Genomic DNA, 15,560 nt, shown 5'->3' with positions numbered 1-15,560 from the left:
AGCACCATTTGCGGTGGTGCCCTCAGCTGTCAATGTCTCTGGAATTCCTATTCTAAGCGACACAATATCTCTCTCTCTCTCCTTTAAGTTGCTCTCTAAAGCCTACCTATTTGACCAATCTTTTGGTCAAACATCCTAACCTGTTTCTTTGCCTTGGTGTCAATTTTTCTCAAAATGCCTCATGACATTTTACGACACTTAAGGTCTGGGCCAAAACATTTTTCCCCTATCTTTCTTGCCTTTTCTGTTTTAAAACTTCGATTTCTTCAAACACACTTATAATGCATCAAAGTAAATGTAACTTTTCCAACAATCGACGTCTAAGCCGAGGAGTATTATAACTTATAAAGGACAGACTCCATGGCTCACTTCAGTCAAAGTTCGTGAACTCCTTACATCGTTACTCTACAAGTGCATCTGAAACAAACACTCAATGTCTGAACAAGTGTCTGTAAAATAAGGTACTCACGGTGATATAACAAAAAAATGAGCAATAAAGGGGGTTCCTCTTCATCTTCAATGTGCTTCAGCCCTGATGAGAAAGAGAAATGTACGATGAAAGATCAGTCAGGCATTTAGCACCCAATCCCGCACAAATTGTTACAAACTAATCTCAGGTACAGACCTGGAGGAGCCTTTGATTGGTGGAATGCCGCAGTAGATATGTTGTTCACTAACAAGAGTTACTGTGTCTTCAATATCAGATTAATCTTTGTTTTGCATATATTCTTTTTTCATTGACACAGCTGCATGGCACACATTGACGCAGCTTTGGAGAAGGGAAAATGGAAGTAATGAGTGAATGGGTGGTCTGCTATGTTCACCATTCTTTCTCTTGCTACTTGTTTTATCTATCATGCTATTGACTCTTCTATCAGCCTTACAGGACAAAGACTCCCTGACTCCTCCACTTTCTGTTCAAGCTTCTCCTGCTGGTTATGCACTCCGGCAATTGAATATTGTTGGGATTTGGAAGCCAACAACTTCTCCACAATGAAAAAGCCAGAGCCCAATTCTGATAATTAGTCCAAGCCAAAACCAATAAGCAAAGGCAGCAGGGACGAGATCCAGGGGAATCCAACTAAACTATCACATGGTCACTTTTAGAACCTTGTTTTGTTTCCAGCCTGGCTGATGAGATGAATCTCAGTGGAGAAGGAGGTCATTTGGCCCATTGAGTCTGCACCAACACTCCGAAAGAGAACCCTACCTAGGCCCACTCCCTCACCCTATCCCTGTAACCCAGTAAACCCCACCTAACATGCACAAATGTGGACTGAGAGGAAACCGGAGCACCCAAAGGAAGCCCACACAGACACAGGGAGAATGTGCAAACTCCACGCAGTCACACAAATCTGGAATTGAACCCAGGCCCCTGGAGCTGGGAGGCAGCAGTGCTAACCACATTTTCAACATTACTGTTTAAAAGTGAACACCAAAATCTGTTACTAATTGACAGAACATATCTAAATTAGAACATATCTAAATTAACAAGAACTTCAAACTTTATATTGTGGTCATTTTTTTTAAAAGTGCACCCCGGCAAGTGTTGGAAAATCTCTGGAAGATACTTCAGTAAACTCAGCATAATTCCTCAAATTTATTCATCTCTTTTCAGGAATGAGAGAACAGGATGCATGACTAATCTCACAGTCAGAGCAACCATGTGGTACCGCAAGATCAGAAGTAGAGAAAGTAGCCTGCAAATGAATAAGTGGTCCGAAAGTTACAAGTACCATAAGATGATAAGAGGAAATAGATACAAGTATTGGTGCATGGAGAAAATAACAGAGATATCCGATTCTCTCCCATCTTCATTTTCGGACAGTTTTTGTCCCCTCCAATAACTCCTCGCTCTGATTTACGCAATAAAAAACAAAGATGCCCGTCAAGCAAGCCATCAGGAGTGGACACTGCTTCTCATGCAACCATAAGGCTACTGCCTCCAGGGGAAAGGAGGTATATCAGAGGATTTCTTTCCTTTAAATATTACACACCATGGCAAGTTTACGAATCATTCATTCAGAACACCAGAAGCACGCTTGGCTTTTCTTCGAATCATTCCATAGGGCTGTTTACATTTGGCACCTCATTTTAACATCTTGTGTGAACAATAGCACCTCTGATAGTTCAGCACATCTGCAGTGAGCATTGAAGTGTCAGCTTTGGCATTGAAAATGTACGTGAATAACAATGAAGGAGATATAATGAATCCGAACCAACAAGTGACTATAATATGATCAAAGGTGATAATTACCCATATTTTCTGTCAAAATAATGCCAAGACAAATGGCGCTTGCCATTCCCTATATGGACGATAAGGCAATAGTGTAGATGGGCTTTAGAGTGGTTTCACAGGTCGGCGCAACATCGAGGGCCGAAGGGCCTGTACTGCGCTGTAATGTTCTATGTTCTATGTGCAAATGTCGAACTATCTTCAAATGAGGCAGACTCATGATTTAAAGTGGGAATACCAAAGATGCTGTCACAAAGTTAATGATAGAGAGTTCATCTCGTTGCCTGGTGCACCACTGAAATGCATGAAGCAACATGAAGTTACTGCACATGCATGGCAGATACAGCGACCACTGGATCACAACCGATTGGGCATTGTTGGGAAATTGCAATTGTATTTGTATATATTAGGAATAAAATTGAGCTTGAAGTTTAATTTATATTTTTATATTTGTGGGTAAAAAAGGTGACACCTGGGTCTAGTTTCATATTAGAGTGGAGCCTCCCCGAACAGGTGCCGGAATGTGGTGACTAAGGGCTTTTCACAGTAACTTCATTGAAGCCTACTTGTGACAATAAGCAATTTTCATTTCATTTCATTCATTTCAGACAGCATGATTTGTTTTATAACAGCATTTCTAATGAGGTTTTATGACTCTTGCAGGGAAGTTTAAGCAAACATGAGGTTGAAACAACTGTCTTGTTGCCTAAGGGTCCAGAGAGAAGAACCCACAGAGACAATGAAAAACAGGAAAGTAGTTTTAGTTCAGTTAGAAGAAAGTGCCAGAACAGGCAGAACATGAAAAGTGACAGACAGTAAATCCCAAACTAAAGAGGAAAACCAGAGAGGGATAAGAAAATGTCCCAAGATGACAGCTAAGTCAAGGAACAAGGAGAGGGATCGTGAACATATCCTGTTTAGTGAAGTTAAGAGTGAGAAGCAGAGGAAGACTCAAAGGTTAAAGTGGGAAAGCTACAGAAAGCAGACTTAAAGCAAAATAGGCCTGTGAGTAGCCAGAGATCCACGGAGACAGCCAAAGATCTGTAACCCGTCACTATGAGCCTTTGAAGCAGTTGTGTTCTGTTAACACTGCTGAATACCTGAGAGGGTGTTTGGAAGGTAAAGCTTGAATGCACGGGGCGATCCAGGGGAAAGAAACATCAGAAGGGGAGACTGAAACCCTGGAGCTGGATCCACGTTGAAAATGTAAAAGTCACCTCTGGTTGCGGCTATGCAAAGCGAAGTCGCATGTTCGGCAGCTCCCGCTTGGAACGGACTTTTGGGCTCTTTTCAAGGCCCCCAATTGCATTTTTTCGACATTTCCCGGTGTGGGAGGAAGACTGCAACATTCCCCCGACAGTGTATGGCTTGGACCAGGAGCGGGGCGACTAAAAAAGTGGTGGTGAAGCCAAAGAAAGTGCGAGGGAAGAAGAGCAAGATGGCGGCGGGCGGGGACCAGGCAGCGTGGATGCAGTGGACGCAGGAGCAGCAGGAGGTTATCCAGCGCTGCTTCAAGGAGCTCAAAGCGGACCTGCTGGAGCCGATGAAGGCTTCTATTGATAAGCTGCTGGAGACCCAGATGGCCCAGGGGGTGGCGATCCGCGAGGTCCGACAAAAGATCTCAGATAACGAGGAGGAGATCTTGGGCTTGGCGGTAAAGGTGGAGATGCATGAGGCGCTCCACAAGAAATGGCAGGAACGGTTCGAGGAGATGGAGAATTGGTCGAGGCGGAAGAATCTGCGGATCCTGGGCCTTCCGGAGGTGCTGGAGGGGTCGGACATGGGGGCCTATGTGGTCACCATGTTAAACTCGCTGATGCGAGCGGGGTCCTTCCAGGGGCCCCTGGAGCTGGAAGGGCCCCCTAGAGTGCTGGCGAGGAGGCCCAAAGCTAACGAGCCGCCGCAGGTGGTGCTGGTGCAGTTTCATCGGTTTGCGGATCGGGAGTGCGTACTCAGGTGGGCCAAGAAAGAGAGGAGCAGCAGGTGGGAGAACGCGGAGGTTCGAATATATCAGGACTGGAGCGCGGAGGTGGCGAAGAGGAGGGCCGGGTACAATCGAGCAAAGGCGGTGCTGCACAGGAAGGGCATGAAGTTTGGCATGTTGCAGCCGGCGCGACTGTGGGTTACCTACAAGGACCGGCACCATTATTTTGAGTCCCCGGAGGAGGCGTGGGCCTTTGTTCAGGCCGAGAAGCTGGACACAAACTGAGGGTCGGGATGGGGGGTCGGGCATGGTGATGGTCGGGGATTGTTGTTGTTGTGTTACATTTTGAGGGGGGGTTCTTTGTTCTTGTTTCTTTTTGGTTTGGTGTGGGTGGTTAGGGTGGGTTGGGCACTGTTTGGTTGGGTCTGTCGGGTGGGCTCTTGGAGGGGGGCAAGTAAATGGAGTAGGGGCGGATGGCCGGTAGGGGGGATGGCGCCCCGTGGGGGAGGGTGAGGCCTGGGTCGGGGGTGAGGGGACTGGGCCTGTAAAAGGAGCTGCGTCAGAGGAGGCGGGTCGGGCAGGTGGAAAGCACGGGCTTTTTCACGTGCTGAAGGCTGGAGGGGCGGGGCCGGGGCGGGGAAGCGCAAGTTTTTTCCCCCGCTTGGGATGGAAGGGGAGGCGGAGACCCTGCTGGTGGGTAATGGAGGGGGAGGGGAAGTCCCACAATGGGAGGAGTCAAAGGCGAGGCAGGAGCGGCCGGGGTCAGCAGGAGTCAGCTGACTTGCGGGAGTGCAATGGGGGGAGCAATGCTGCTAGGAGGGGTCCTAGCTGGGGGGGAGGGGGGGGGAGGGTGGGGGGTATGTGGAACCGGGTTGCTGCTGGTATGGCCAACGGTTGTGCGATTGGGGACTGCGGTGGATATGTTATGCCTATTTTTGGTTCTGGCCGGGGGGGGCCTTTGCATTGTTTTGGGTTTCTTTTTCTCTGTGTTTTTCTCTTTCGGGTTGGGGAGGGTGGATGGAGCGGGTTGGGCACTGTTTTGGTTGGTGGCGGGGCCTGGTAGGTGGAGAGCGCGGGCTTTTTTCCCGCGCCGGAGACTGGGGGGGGGGGTGGGGCCGGGGCCGGGAAGTGAGGATTGTTTCCCGCGCTTAGAACGGAGGGGGGAGGGAGAGAGCCTGTGGATGGGGAGCGGGAGAGGAGGGTGTGCCGCACAATGGGAGGAGTCGTAGGGAAGGTGGGAGTGGCAGGGGTCAGCAGGAGTCAGCTGACTTGCGGAAGTGCAATGGGGGGAGTAAACCAGCTAGGATGGGTCCTAGCCGGGGGGGAATCGAGTTGCTGCTGCTAAGGTCAAGGAGGAGCTGGAGCGAGTGGGGAGGGGGGTCGAGACGGGGGTATGCCGCCGTGGGGAACGGGCCGGCTGTGGGGTGCGGGCGTGTGGCTGGCCGAGGAGGTGTCATGGCTAGTCGGCGGGGGAGTGGGGCGGGTAGCCCCCTGATCCGGCTGATAACCTGGAATGTAAGGGGTCTGAATCGGCCAGTTAAGCGGGCCCGTGTGTTCGCGCACCTGAAGGGGCGCAAGGTGGATGTGGTTATGCTCCAGGAGACACACCTGAAGGTGGCAGACCAGGTAAGATTGAGGAAAAGGTAGGTCAGGTGTTTCACTCGGGGCTAGATGCCAAAAATCGAGGGGTGGCGATCTTGGTGGGAAAGAAGGTGTCATTCGAGGCGTCGAGCATTGTGGCAGATAATGGCGGTAGGTACATAATGGTAAGTGGTAAGTTGCAGGGAGAGAGGGTGGTACTGGTCAATGTGTATGCTCCGGACTGAGACTTCCGGTTGCGGTGATGCCTTGCTAGCCGCACGTTTCGGCGGCTCCAGCTCCGACGGACCTTCGGGCTCTTTTAAGAGCCCCAACGGGAAATTTTTTGACGACGCAACCCGGTGTGGGGTGAGTGAGAAGGGAGTCCCCCCCCCAACGAAGGAGGAAAAAAAACGGCGGCGGCGGCTGCAGCGCGAGGAATCGTCGACCAAAGGGTCAGAAAGGGAGAAGCACAAGATGGCGGCGGAGAAAGCGCAGGCGACATGGGGGCCTGAGCAGGATGAATTTTTGAGACGGTGCGTGGAGCTGCTGAAGAGGGAGGTGCTGACCCCGATGCTACATGCAATTGAGGGGCTCAAGGAGACACAAAAGACCCAGGAGACAGAGCTCCGCGTGGTGGAGCAGAAGGTGACAGATAATGAGGACGAGATCCTGGGTCTGGCGGTTAAGACACAGACGCACGAGGCACTTCATAAAAAGTGTACTGAAAGGATCGAGGCCCTAGAAAACGGAGCGCGAAGGAAGAACCTTCGGATACTGGGTCTGCCTGAGGGTGTGGAAGGAGTGGACTGTGGAGCTTATGCAAGTACGATGCTGAGCTCACTGATGGGTGCTGAGGCCCCTACGGGCCCCTTGGAGGTGGAGTGGACACATCGGATCCCGGCAAGAAGACCAAAAGCGGGAGAACCACCCAGGGCGATAATCGTGCGATTTCACCGCCTTAAGGATAGAGAAGAGGTCCTAAGATGGGCTAAGAAGGTGCGGAGTAGCAGATGGGAGAATGCAGTGGTACGGGTGTACCAGGATTGGAGTGCGGAGGCGGCGAGAAGGAGGGCGAGCTTTAACCGAGCCAAAGAGGTGCTGCATAAAAGGAAGGTGAAGTTCGGGATGCTGCAGCCGGCAAGACTATGGGTCACGTATCAGGAGAGACACCATTATTTTGAGACGGCGGAGGAAGCATGGACCTTTATCAAAGAGGAGAAATTGGATCGGAACTGAGGGACTGATGCCACAGGAAATGTTATTGTTAATGTTATGGTTGAAATTAATTGAGAAGTAAATTGGGAAGGGGGGAGACATTGGGAAATGTGGGCGCCGGTGAGGGGGGAAAGACGGGACATAGTTGGAGAATGGGGAAGGGGAGGGGAAAGGGAGCTGCGCCATAAGAGGCGGGTCAGGTGAAGGGATGTTCCCACGCCAGAAAGAATATGGCGGGAAGACAGGCGCAAGGCGGATGGGAGTTCCCCATGCGGGGGGGTCGAGGAGTGAGCAAGAGTAGCCGGGGTCAGTTGAAGTCAGCTGACTTAGGGAAGTAATATGGGGGGAGCAATCACGCTAGAAAGCGATCTCGCGGGGGGGGGGGGGGGGGGGGGGGGAAACAACTGGGTTGCTGCTGTGGAAATCCAAAAGGAAATGGCTAAAGAGTGGGTGGATGGGGATGGTATGCGACGCTGGGGGAGCGAGTGGGACCGCGGAGGCGGGATATGGGACTGGCCTACAGAAGGTAATGGCTAGTCGACATGGGAGGGGGGCAGGTAGCCCCCTAGTGAGGCTGATCACGTGGAACGTGAGAGGCCTGAACGGACCGATAAAAAGGGCCCGAGTGCGCGCGCATTTGAAAGGACTAAGGGCAGACGTGGTTATGCTCCAAGAGACGCACCTAAAGGTGGCGGACCAAGTTAGGTTAAGGAAAGGATGGGTGGGACAGGTGTTCCACTCAGGACTAGACGCAAAGAACAGAGGGGTGGCCATTTTGGTGGGGAAACGGGTAGCATTTGAAGCAAAGAACATCGTAGCAGATAGCGGAGGTAGATATGTAATGGTGAGTGGCAGGCTGGAGGGAATGGAGGTCGTGTTGGTTAATGTGTATGCCCCAAACTGGGACAATGCGGAATTTATGAGACGGATGCTGGGGCGTATACCGGACCTGGAGGTAGGAAACTTGATTTTAGGAGGGGACTTTAATTCTGTGCTGGACCCGGGGCTAGATAGATCCAGCTCAAGGACCGGAAGAAGGCCGGCAGCGGCCAAGGTACTTAAGGGGTTCATGGACCAAATGGGGGGAGTGGATCCATGGCGATTTCTTAGACCTAGGGCTAGGGAGTTCTCCTTCTTCTCCCATGTCCATAAAGTGCACTCCCGGATAGATTTTTTTGTTTTGGGAAGGTCGTTGATCTCTAGGGTGGAAGAAGCTGAGTATTCAGCCATAGCGGTTTCGGACCATGCCCCACATTGGGTGGACCTGCAATTAGGAGAGGAAAGGGAGCAGAGAGCACTCTGGCGATTAGATGTGGGATTGATGGCGGATGAGGGAGTGTGTGCAAGAGTGCGGGGGTGTATTGAGAGATACCTGGAGGTCAATGACGACGGCGAGGTCCCTGTGGGAGTGGTATGGGAAGCACTAAAAACGGTTGGCAGAGGAGAGCTGATCTCCATTGGGGCCCACAAAAGGAAAACAGAGGCCAAGGAAAGGGAAAGATTACTGGGGGAGATTTTAAGGGTGGATAGGGAATTTGCAGAGACCCCGGAGGAGGGACTGTACAGGGAGAGGAGACAACTCCAGACAGAGTTTGACCTTCTGACCACCAGAAAGGCGGAGGTACTGTGGAGGAAGGCACAGGGGAGGAGGTATGAATATGGGGAAAAGGCTAGTCGCCTGTTGGCTCATCAATTGCGAAAGAGGACAGCAGCGAGGGAGATAGGAGGAATTAGAGACGAAAAGGGAGACACGGTGCGAAGAGCAGGAAAGATAAATGAGGTGTCCAAGACCTTCTATGATGGACTGTATAGGTCTCAACCCCAGAGGGAGAGGAGGGGATGCAGCAGTTCCTGGACCAATTGAGGTTCCCGAAAGTGGAGGAGCAGGAGGTGGCAGGCCTGGGGGCACCGATTGGGGTGGACGAGGTTATTAAGGGACTGGGAAGCATGCAAGCAGGGAAGGCTCCGGGACCAGGCAGGTTCCCGGTGGAATATTACAGAAAATATGTGGACTTGTTGGCCCCGTTGATGGTGAGGACGTTCAATGAGGCCAGGGAAGGAGGGACTTTACCCCCGACGATGTCGGAGGCGACGATATCGCTGATTTTGAAGAGGGATAAAGATCCGTTGCAGTGCGGGTCCTATAGACCTATTTCATTATTGAACGTGGACGCCAAATTGTTGGCAAAGGTACTGGCATCGAGGATAGAGGACTGTGTCCCGGGGGTGGTGCACGAAGACCAGACAGGGTTTGTAAAAGGGAGACAACTGAATGTTAACGTGCGACGACTATTAGGGGTGATAATGATGCCCCCAGTGGAGGGGGAGGCAGAGATAGTGGCGGCAATGGATGCAGAGAAGGCATTTGATAGGGTGGAGTGGGAGTATTTATGGGAAGTGTTAAGGAGGTTTGGGTTCGGGAACGGGTTTATTAGCTGGGTTAAACTTCTTTATGGGGCTCCAACGGCAAGTGTAGTTACGGGTCGACAAAGATCGGAGTATTTCCGACTATATAGGGGAACAAGACAGGGATGCCCGCTGTCTCCATTGTTGTTCGCGTTGGCAATTGAACCTCTGGCCATGGCGTTGAGAGACTCCAGGAAATGGAGAGGGGTGATTAGAGGGGGAGAAGAACACCGAGTCTCGTTATACGCAGATGACCTATTGTTATACGTGTCGGATCCAACGGGGGGGATGATAGAGGTTATGCGAATGTTGAGGGAGTTCGGGGATTTCTCGGGGTATAGGCTAAACATGGGGAAGAGCGAATTATTTGTGATACATCCAGGGGACCAGAGTAGAGAGATAGAAGGCCTGCCTCTAAGGAAAGTGGAAAGAAACTTCCGATACCTGGGGATTCAGATCGCTAGGAGCTGGGGAACCTTGCACAGACTTAATCTGACACGGCTGGTAGAACAAATGGAGGAGGACTTCAAGAGGTGGGACATGCAGCCTCTGTCGCTGGCGGGCAGGGTGCAAGCAATTAAGATGATGGTCCTCCCGAGGTTATTATTTGTATTTCAATGTCTCCCTATACTAATCACTAAGACCTTTTTTAATAAAATAGACAGGAGCATCACGAGCTTCGTGAGGGCAGGGAAAGTTCCGAGAGTAAGGAGGGGGTTCCTTCAGCGTAGCAGGGACAGAGGAGGACTGGCACTACCGAACTTGGGCGATTTCTATTGGGCCGCCAATGTGGCAATGATACGTAAATGGATGATGGAGGGTGAGGGAGCGGCGTGGAAAAGACTGGAGAGAAAGTCCTGTAAAGGGACGAGTTTAGAGGCGCTGGTGACGGCGCCGCTACCGTTCTCGCCAAAAACATTTACCACGAACCCGGTGGTGGCGGCAACATTGAATATCTGGGGACAATGGAGGCGACAGAGGGGTGCGGGGTGCCCTGGTGGGGTCCCCAATTAGGAACAACCATAGGTTCGCCCCAGGAAGAATGGATGGAGGATTTCAGAGCTGGCACCAGTTGGGAATTAGGAGGGTGGGAGATTTATTTATAGATGGGACCTTTGCGACCTTGGGAGCATTGGAGGAAAAGTATAAGTTGCCCCGGGGAAACTTCTTGAGATATATGCAGGTGAGGGCATTTACTAGACAACAGGTGAGGGAATTTCCGTTGCTCCCGACACAGGGGATTCAGGACAGAGTGCTTTCAGGGGTGTGGGTCGGAGAGGGCAAGGTGTCAGAGATATACCGAGAGATGAGGGAAGAGGGGGAGGAGTCGGTGGGCGAACTAAAAGGAAAGTGGGAAGAAGAATTAGGGGAGGAGATAGAGGAGGGTATGTGGGCTGATGCCCTAAGCAGGGTAAATTCCTCTTCCTCATGCGCCAGGCTTGGCCTGATTCAATTTAAGGTGCTACATAGAGCACACATAACGGGAGCAAGATTGAGCAGGTTCTTTGGAGTGGAGGACAAATGTGGGAGGTGTGGCGGGAGCCCGGCAAACCACGCACATATGTTTTGGGCGTGCCCGGCACTGGAAGGGTATTGGAAGGGAGTGACGGGAGTGATTTCGAAGGTGGTGAAGGCCCGGGTCAAACCAGGCTGGGGGTTAGCTCTATTTGGAGTTGCGGATGAGCCGGGAGTGCAGGAGGCGAAAGAGGCCGACGTTGTGGCCTTTGCGTCCCTAGTAGCCCGGCGCAGGATCCTACTCATGTGGAAGGAGGCGAAACCCCCCGGACTGGAGGCCTGGGTAAATGATATGGCGGGGTTCATGAAATTGGAGCAGATAAAGTTTGCCCTGAGAGGATCGGCTCAAGGGTTCACCAGGCGGTGGCAGCCATTTCTCGACTACCTAGGGGAACGTTAGAGGGAAGACAGATGACCAGCAGCAGCAACCCAGGGGGGAGGGGGAGGGAGGGGGGAGGGGGGGGTTTAATTTAGTTTATGTCAAAAGATTATGCGGTTATTTGTGTATTGTTAAAAATTTTCTTTACTGTTACGTTTGCTTTGTAAGAGGGAAAAAATTGTTGTTTGGAAAAAATTTTCAATAAAATATATATATCTTTTTAAAGTGTATGCTCCGAACTGGGACGATGCGGGTTTTATGCGGCGTATGTTGGGTCGGATCCCAGACTTGGAAGTGGAGGACCTGATAATGGGGGGAGACTTTAACACGGTGCTGGATCCGGCACTGGATCGCTCCAGGTCTAGGACGGGTAGGAAGCTGGCGGTGGCAAGAGTGTTGAGGGGATTTATGGACCAAATGGGAGGGATGGACCCTTGGAGATTTGCAAGGCTGGGGGCTAGGGAATTTTCATTCTTCTCACATGTCCATAAGTCTTATTCTTGAATCGACTTTTTCATTTTGAGTAGGGCGCTGATAGCGAGAGTAGAGGATACCGAGTATTCGGCAAGAGCCATTTAACATAGAACATAGAACATAGAAAATACAGCACAGAACAGGCCCTTCGGCCCACGATGTTGTGCCGAACCTTTGTCCTAGATTAATCATAGATTATCATTGAATTTACAGTGCAGAAGGAGGCCATTCGGCCCTTTGAGTCTGCACCGGCTCTTGGAAAGAGCCCTCTGCCCTGGGCTGGAGGAGCTGATCAAAGGGATGGGAAGCATGCAGGCGGGGAAGGCACCGGGGCTGGACTGTTTCCCGGTCGAGTTCTATAAAAAATATATGGACCTGTTGGGCCCGCTGTTAGTTAGGACCTTTAATGAGGCAGGGGAGGGTGGGGGGCTTTACCCCCGACGATGTCCCGGGCACTGATCTCCTTGATCCTGAAGCGGGACAAGGATCCCCTGCAATGTGGGTCTTACAGACCGATTTCCTTGCTAAATGTAGATGCCAAGGTGCTGGCGAAGGTCTTAGCCACGAGGATTGAGGATTGTGTGCCACAGATCATCCATGAAGACCAGACAGGGTTTGTGAAAGGGAGACAGTTGAACGTTATCATGATGCCGGCGAGGGAGGGGGAGGCGGAGATAGTGGTGGCGATGGATGCTGAGAAAGCCTTTGATAGGGTAGAGTGGGGGTACCTGTGGGAGGTGCTGAAGAGGTTCGGGTTTGGGGAGGGGTTTGTCAGGTGGGTTCGGCTGTTGTATGAGGTCCCGATGGCGAGTGTGGCCACAAATAGGAGGAGGTCCGAGTACTTTCGGTTGCACCAAGGGACGAGACAGGGGTGTCCTCTGTCCCCCCTGCTCTTCGCACTGGTGATTGAACCCCTGGCTATGGCACTGAGAGAGTCGAGGAACTGGAGGGGGTTGGTGCGGGGTGGTGAGGAGCATAGGGTGTTGCTTTATGCGGACGACCTGCTGCTGTATGTGGCGGACCCGGTTGGAGGAATGCCAGAGGTAATGAGGATCCTTAGGGAATTCGGGGACTTTTCGGGGTACAAGCTCAATATGGGGAAGAGCGAGCTGTTCGTAGTTCAGCTAGGGGACGAGGAGAGGGGGATTGGCGAGCTCCCATTAAAAAGGGCGGAGAGGAGCTTCAGATATTTGGGGGTCCAGGTGGCCAGGAGCTGGGGGGGCCCTGCATAGGCTTAACTTTACAGGGCTGGTGGAGCAAATGGAGGAGGAGTTCAAGAGGTGGGACGCGTTGCCGCTGTCCTTGGCAGGAAGGGTGCAGTCAATCAAAATGACGGTGCTCCCAAGGTGTTTGTTCCTGTTCCAATGCCTCCCCGTGTTTATCCCGAAGGCTTTTTTCAGGCGGGTTAACAGGAGTATAATGGGGTTTGTGTGGGCGCGAGGGACTCAGAGGGTGAGAAGGGTGTTCCTGGAGCGGGGTAGAGATAGGGGAGGGCTGGCGCTGCCCAACCTCTGTGGGTACTACTGGGTCGCCAATGCGACAATGGTGCGCAAGTGGGTGATGGAGGGGGCTGCATGGAAGAGGCTGGAGACGGCGTCCTGTGTGGGTACGAGTCTGGGGGCACTGGCATTGGCACCGCTGCCGCTCCCTCCAAGGAGGTATACCACTAGCCCGGTGGTGGTGGCGGCCCTCAAAATTTGGGGGCAGTGGATGCGGCATAGGGGGGAAGTTGGGGCCTCGGCATGGACCCCATTACGGGGGAACCACCGGTTCGCCCCAGGAAGAACAGGTGGAGGGTTTTCGGGGTGGCACAGGGCAGGGATACGAAAGTTGGGGGACCTGTTTGTGGACGGGAAGTTCGCGAGCTTGGGTGAACTGGAGGAGAAGTACGGGCTCCCCCTGGGGAACACCTTCAGGTACTTACAGGTAAGGGCGTTTGCAAGACGGCAGGTGGTGGAATTCCTGCGGCTACTGCCACACACAGTACAGGACAGGGTGCTCTCGGGGGGGTGGGTGGGAGTGGGGAAGATCTCGGAAACTTACCAGGTGATGCAGGAGGAGGAGGAGGCCTCGGTGGTGGAGTTGAAAGGTAAGTGGGAGGAGGAGTTGGGAGAGGAGATCGAAGAGGGGACGTGGGCAGATGCCCTAGGTAGGGTGAATTCTTCCTCTTCGTGTGCGAGGCTCAGCCTCATACAGTTTAAGGTGCTGCACAGGGCACACATGATCGGGACAAGGATGAGCCGGTTCTTTGGGGGTGGGGACAGGTGTGTTAGGTGCTCAGGGAGCCCAGCAAATCACACCCATATGTTCTGGGCATGCCCAGCGCTGGAGGAATTTTGGGAGGGCGTGGCGAGGACGGTGTCGAGGGTGGTAGGATCCAGGGTCAGACCGGGCTGGAGGCTCGCAATATTTGGGGTGGCAGAGGAGCCGGGTGTGCAGGAGGCGAAAGAGGCCGGAATTCTGGCCTTTGCGTCCCTGGTAGCCCGGCGAAGGATTCTCCTTCAGTGGAAAGATGCGAGGCCCCCCAAGCGTGGAATCCTGGATCAGCGATATGGCAGGGTTCATTAAATTGGAGAGGGTGAAATTCGCCTTGAGAGGGTCGGTACAAGGGTTCTTTAGGCGGTGGCAACCGTTCTTAGACTTTCTGGCAGAACGATAGACATTGGTCAATGGCAGCAGCAGCTCGGGGGGTGGGGGGTTACTTTATTTTTGTTTATGTTATTTACACTGGAAGGGTCTGAGGGGGTGTATACACCTGTTGTGTTAAGTCGGGGTGTTAATGTTAACTTATTATTTAGGCCCGGGGGGAGGGGTTTGGGGGGTTGCCTTTTTTAGATTGTGTTTTGTACTTAACCCTGTTGGGTTCTTTTTTCTTTCTCATTTTGTTATTGATATTTTATGAAAACCTTTAATATAAATTATTTTAAAAAAAATATATAGTTAATCTTTTCTTGCATAAGAAATATTTTTATTATTTTGTTAAATGTCCTTCAGCAGACTCTGTGATTCTGCCCTTTAGGAAGACTCAAAGGTTAAAGTGGGAAAGCTACAGAAAGCAGACTTAAAGCAAAATCGGCTCTCCACACTTCCAAACAAAAAGAATAGTCCAGTAGTAACACCAGATGGGATGCCTCTGTTACAGGGACACCTGCAAACAAGATCTGAGGATGGCAGACATTGACACTGATGATTGGGAAACAGTCGTTGATGGCCCTGACCTCTGAAGGCTGGCTGGAAGAGCAATGGAAGAGACAAGCAGAAATGAAAAGTCCAGCTAGCAGAGAAGAGGGCTTAGAGAAAATAGAAGTCAGTGAAGCATGCACCTTCCCAGCACACTGCTCCCTCTCTAGTGAATGTGCCAGAGGCTGCCATGCCAAAGTGGGGCTCCTGAGTCACACCTACTGATGCTTAACACAAGAGTTGACCACCACTGTACAAATCATCACCTTACCAGATGGAAGGCTGCCACCATGTCAGATATGATTCAACTGATCACAGAAATTTAGAGCTGGCCAGAAGTGACACAAGGAGCCATGTAAGATTTTAATTGTTAGGAATTTAAAATTGAAAGACAACGTGTTTTAGTTATCCTTCTTGTCTCTTTTCTCTCTCTTAATCCAATCTCTGCATCTGGTGTGTCATTGAATTCAGCCATTCAAATTTACACATTCCATCTCAGTTCTTCCCCATTAATTTAATAATCCTTTAATTGGATTGGTTAAGGAGATACACAGTACCTTGCTGTTCACTCCCAGTTGACCAGTTTCCCTCACAGAGACATTAACCACTGGCACTTTCAACAACATGTGATGTACAGTCAATATTAAAAT

At 51.5% G+C, this 15,560-nt stretch overlaps 1 protein-coding gene across 4 annotated transcripts in view; it reads right to left on the bottom strand.

Annotated features, from left to right (window-relative positions):
* Window positions 1–15,560, bottom strand: part of relt (RELT TNF receptor) — a 124,471-nt gene that overhangs the window by 94,247 nt on the left and 14,664 nt on the right. For 2 of the 4 annotated variants that reach the window (XM_072477122.1, XM_072477121.1), the window contains 2 exons: window positions 626–769; window positions 470–532 (listed from right to left, as the gene is read on the bottom strand). In XM_072477122.1, coding sequence (XP_072333223.1) covers window positions 470–514 — 45 coding nt within the window. In that variant the 5' untranslated portion in view covers window positions 515–532; window positions 626–769. Of the gene's footprint in view, window positions 1–469; window positions 535–625; window positions 770–15,560 lie in introns of all 4 variants that reach the window. The other 2 variants (XM_072477123.1, XM_072477124.1) reach the window with 2 other exon arrangements.

The sequence above is a fragment of the Scyliorhinus torazame genome, chromosome 15, assembly GCF_047496885.1.
Source record: "Scyliorhinus torazame isolate Kashiwa2021f chromosome 15, sScyTor2.1, whole genome shotgun sequence".
In the NCBI taxonomy this organism is placed as follows: domain Eukaryota; kingdom Metazoa; phylum Chordata; class Chondrichthyes; order Carcharhiniformes; family Scyliorhinidae; genus Scyliorhinus; species Scyliorhinus torazame.
The sequence above is the reverse complement of the archived record's forward strand: the minus strand, read 5'-3'. Positions and strand labels throughout refer to the sequence as shown.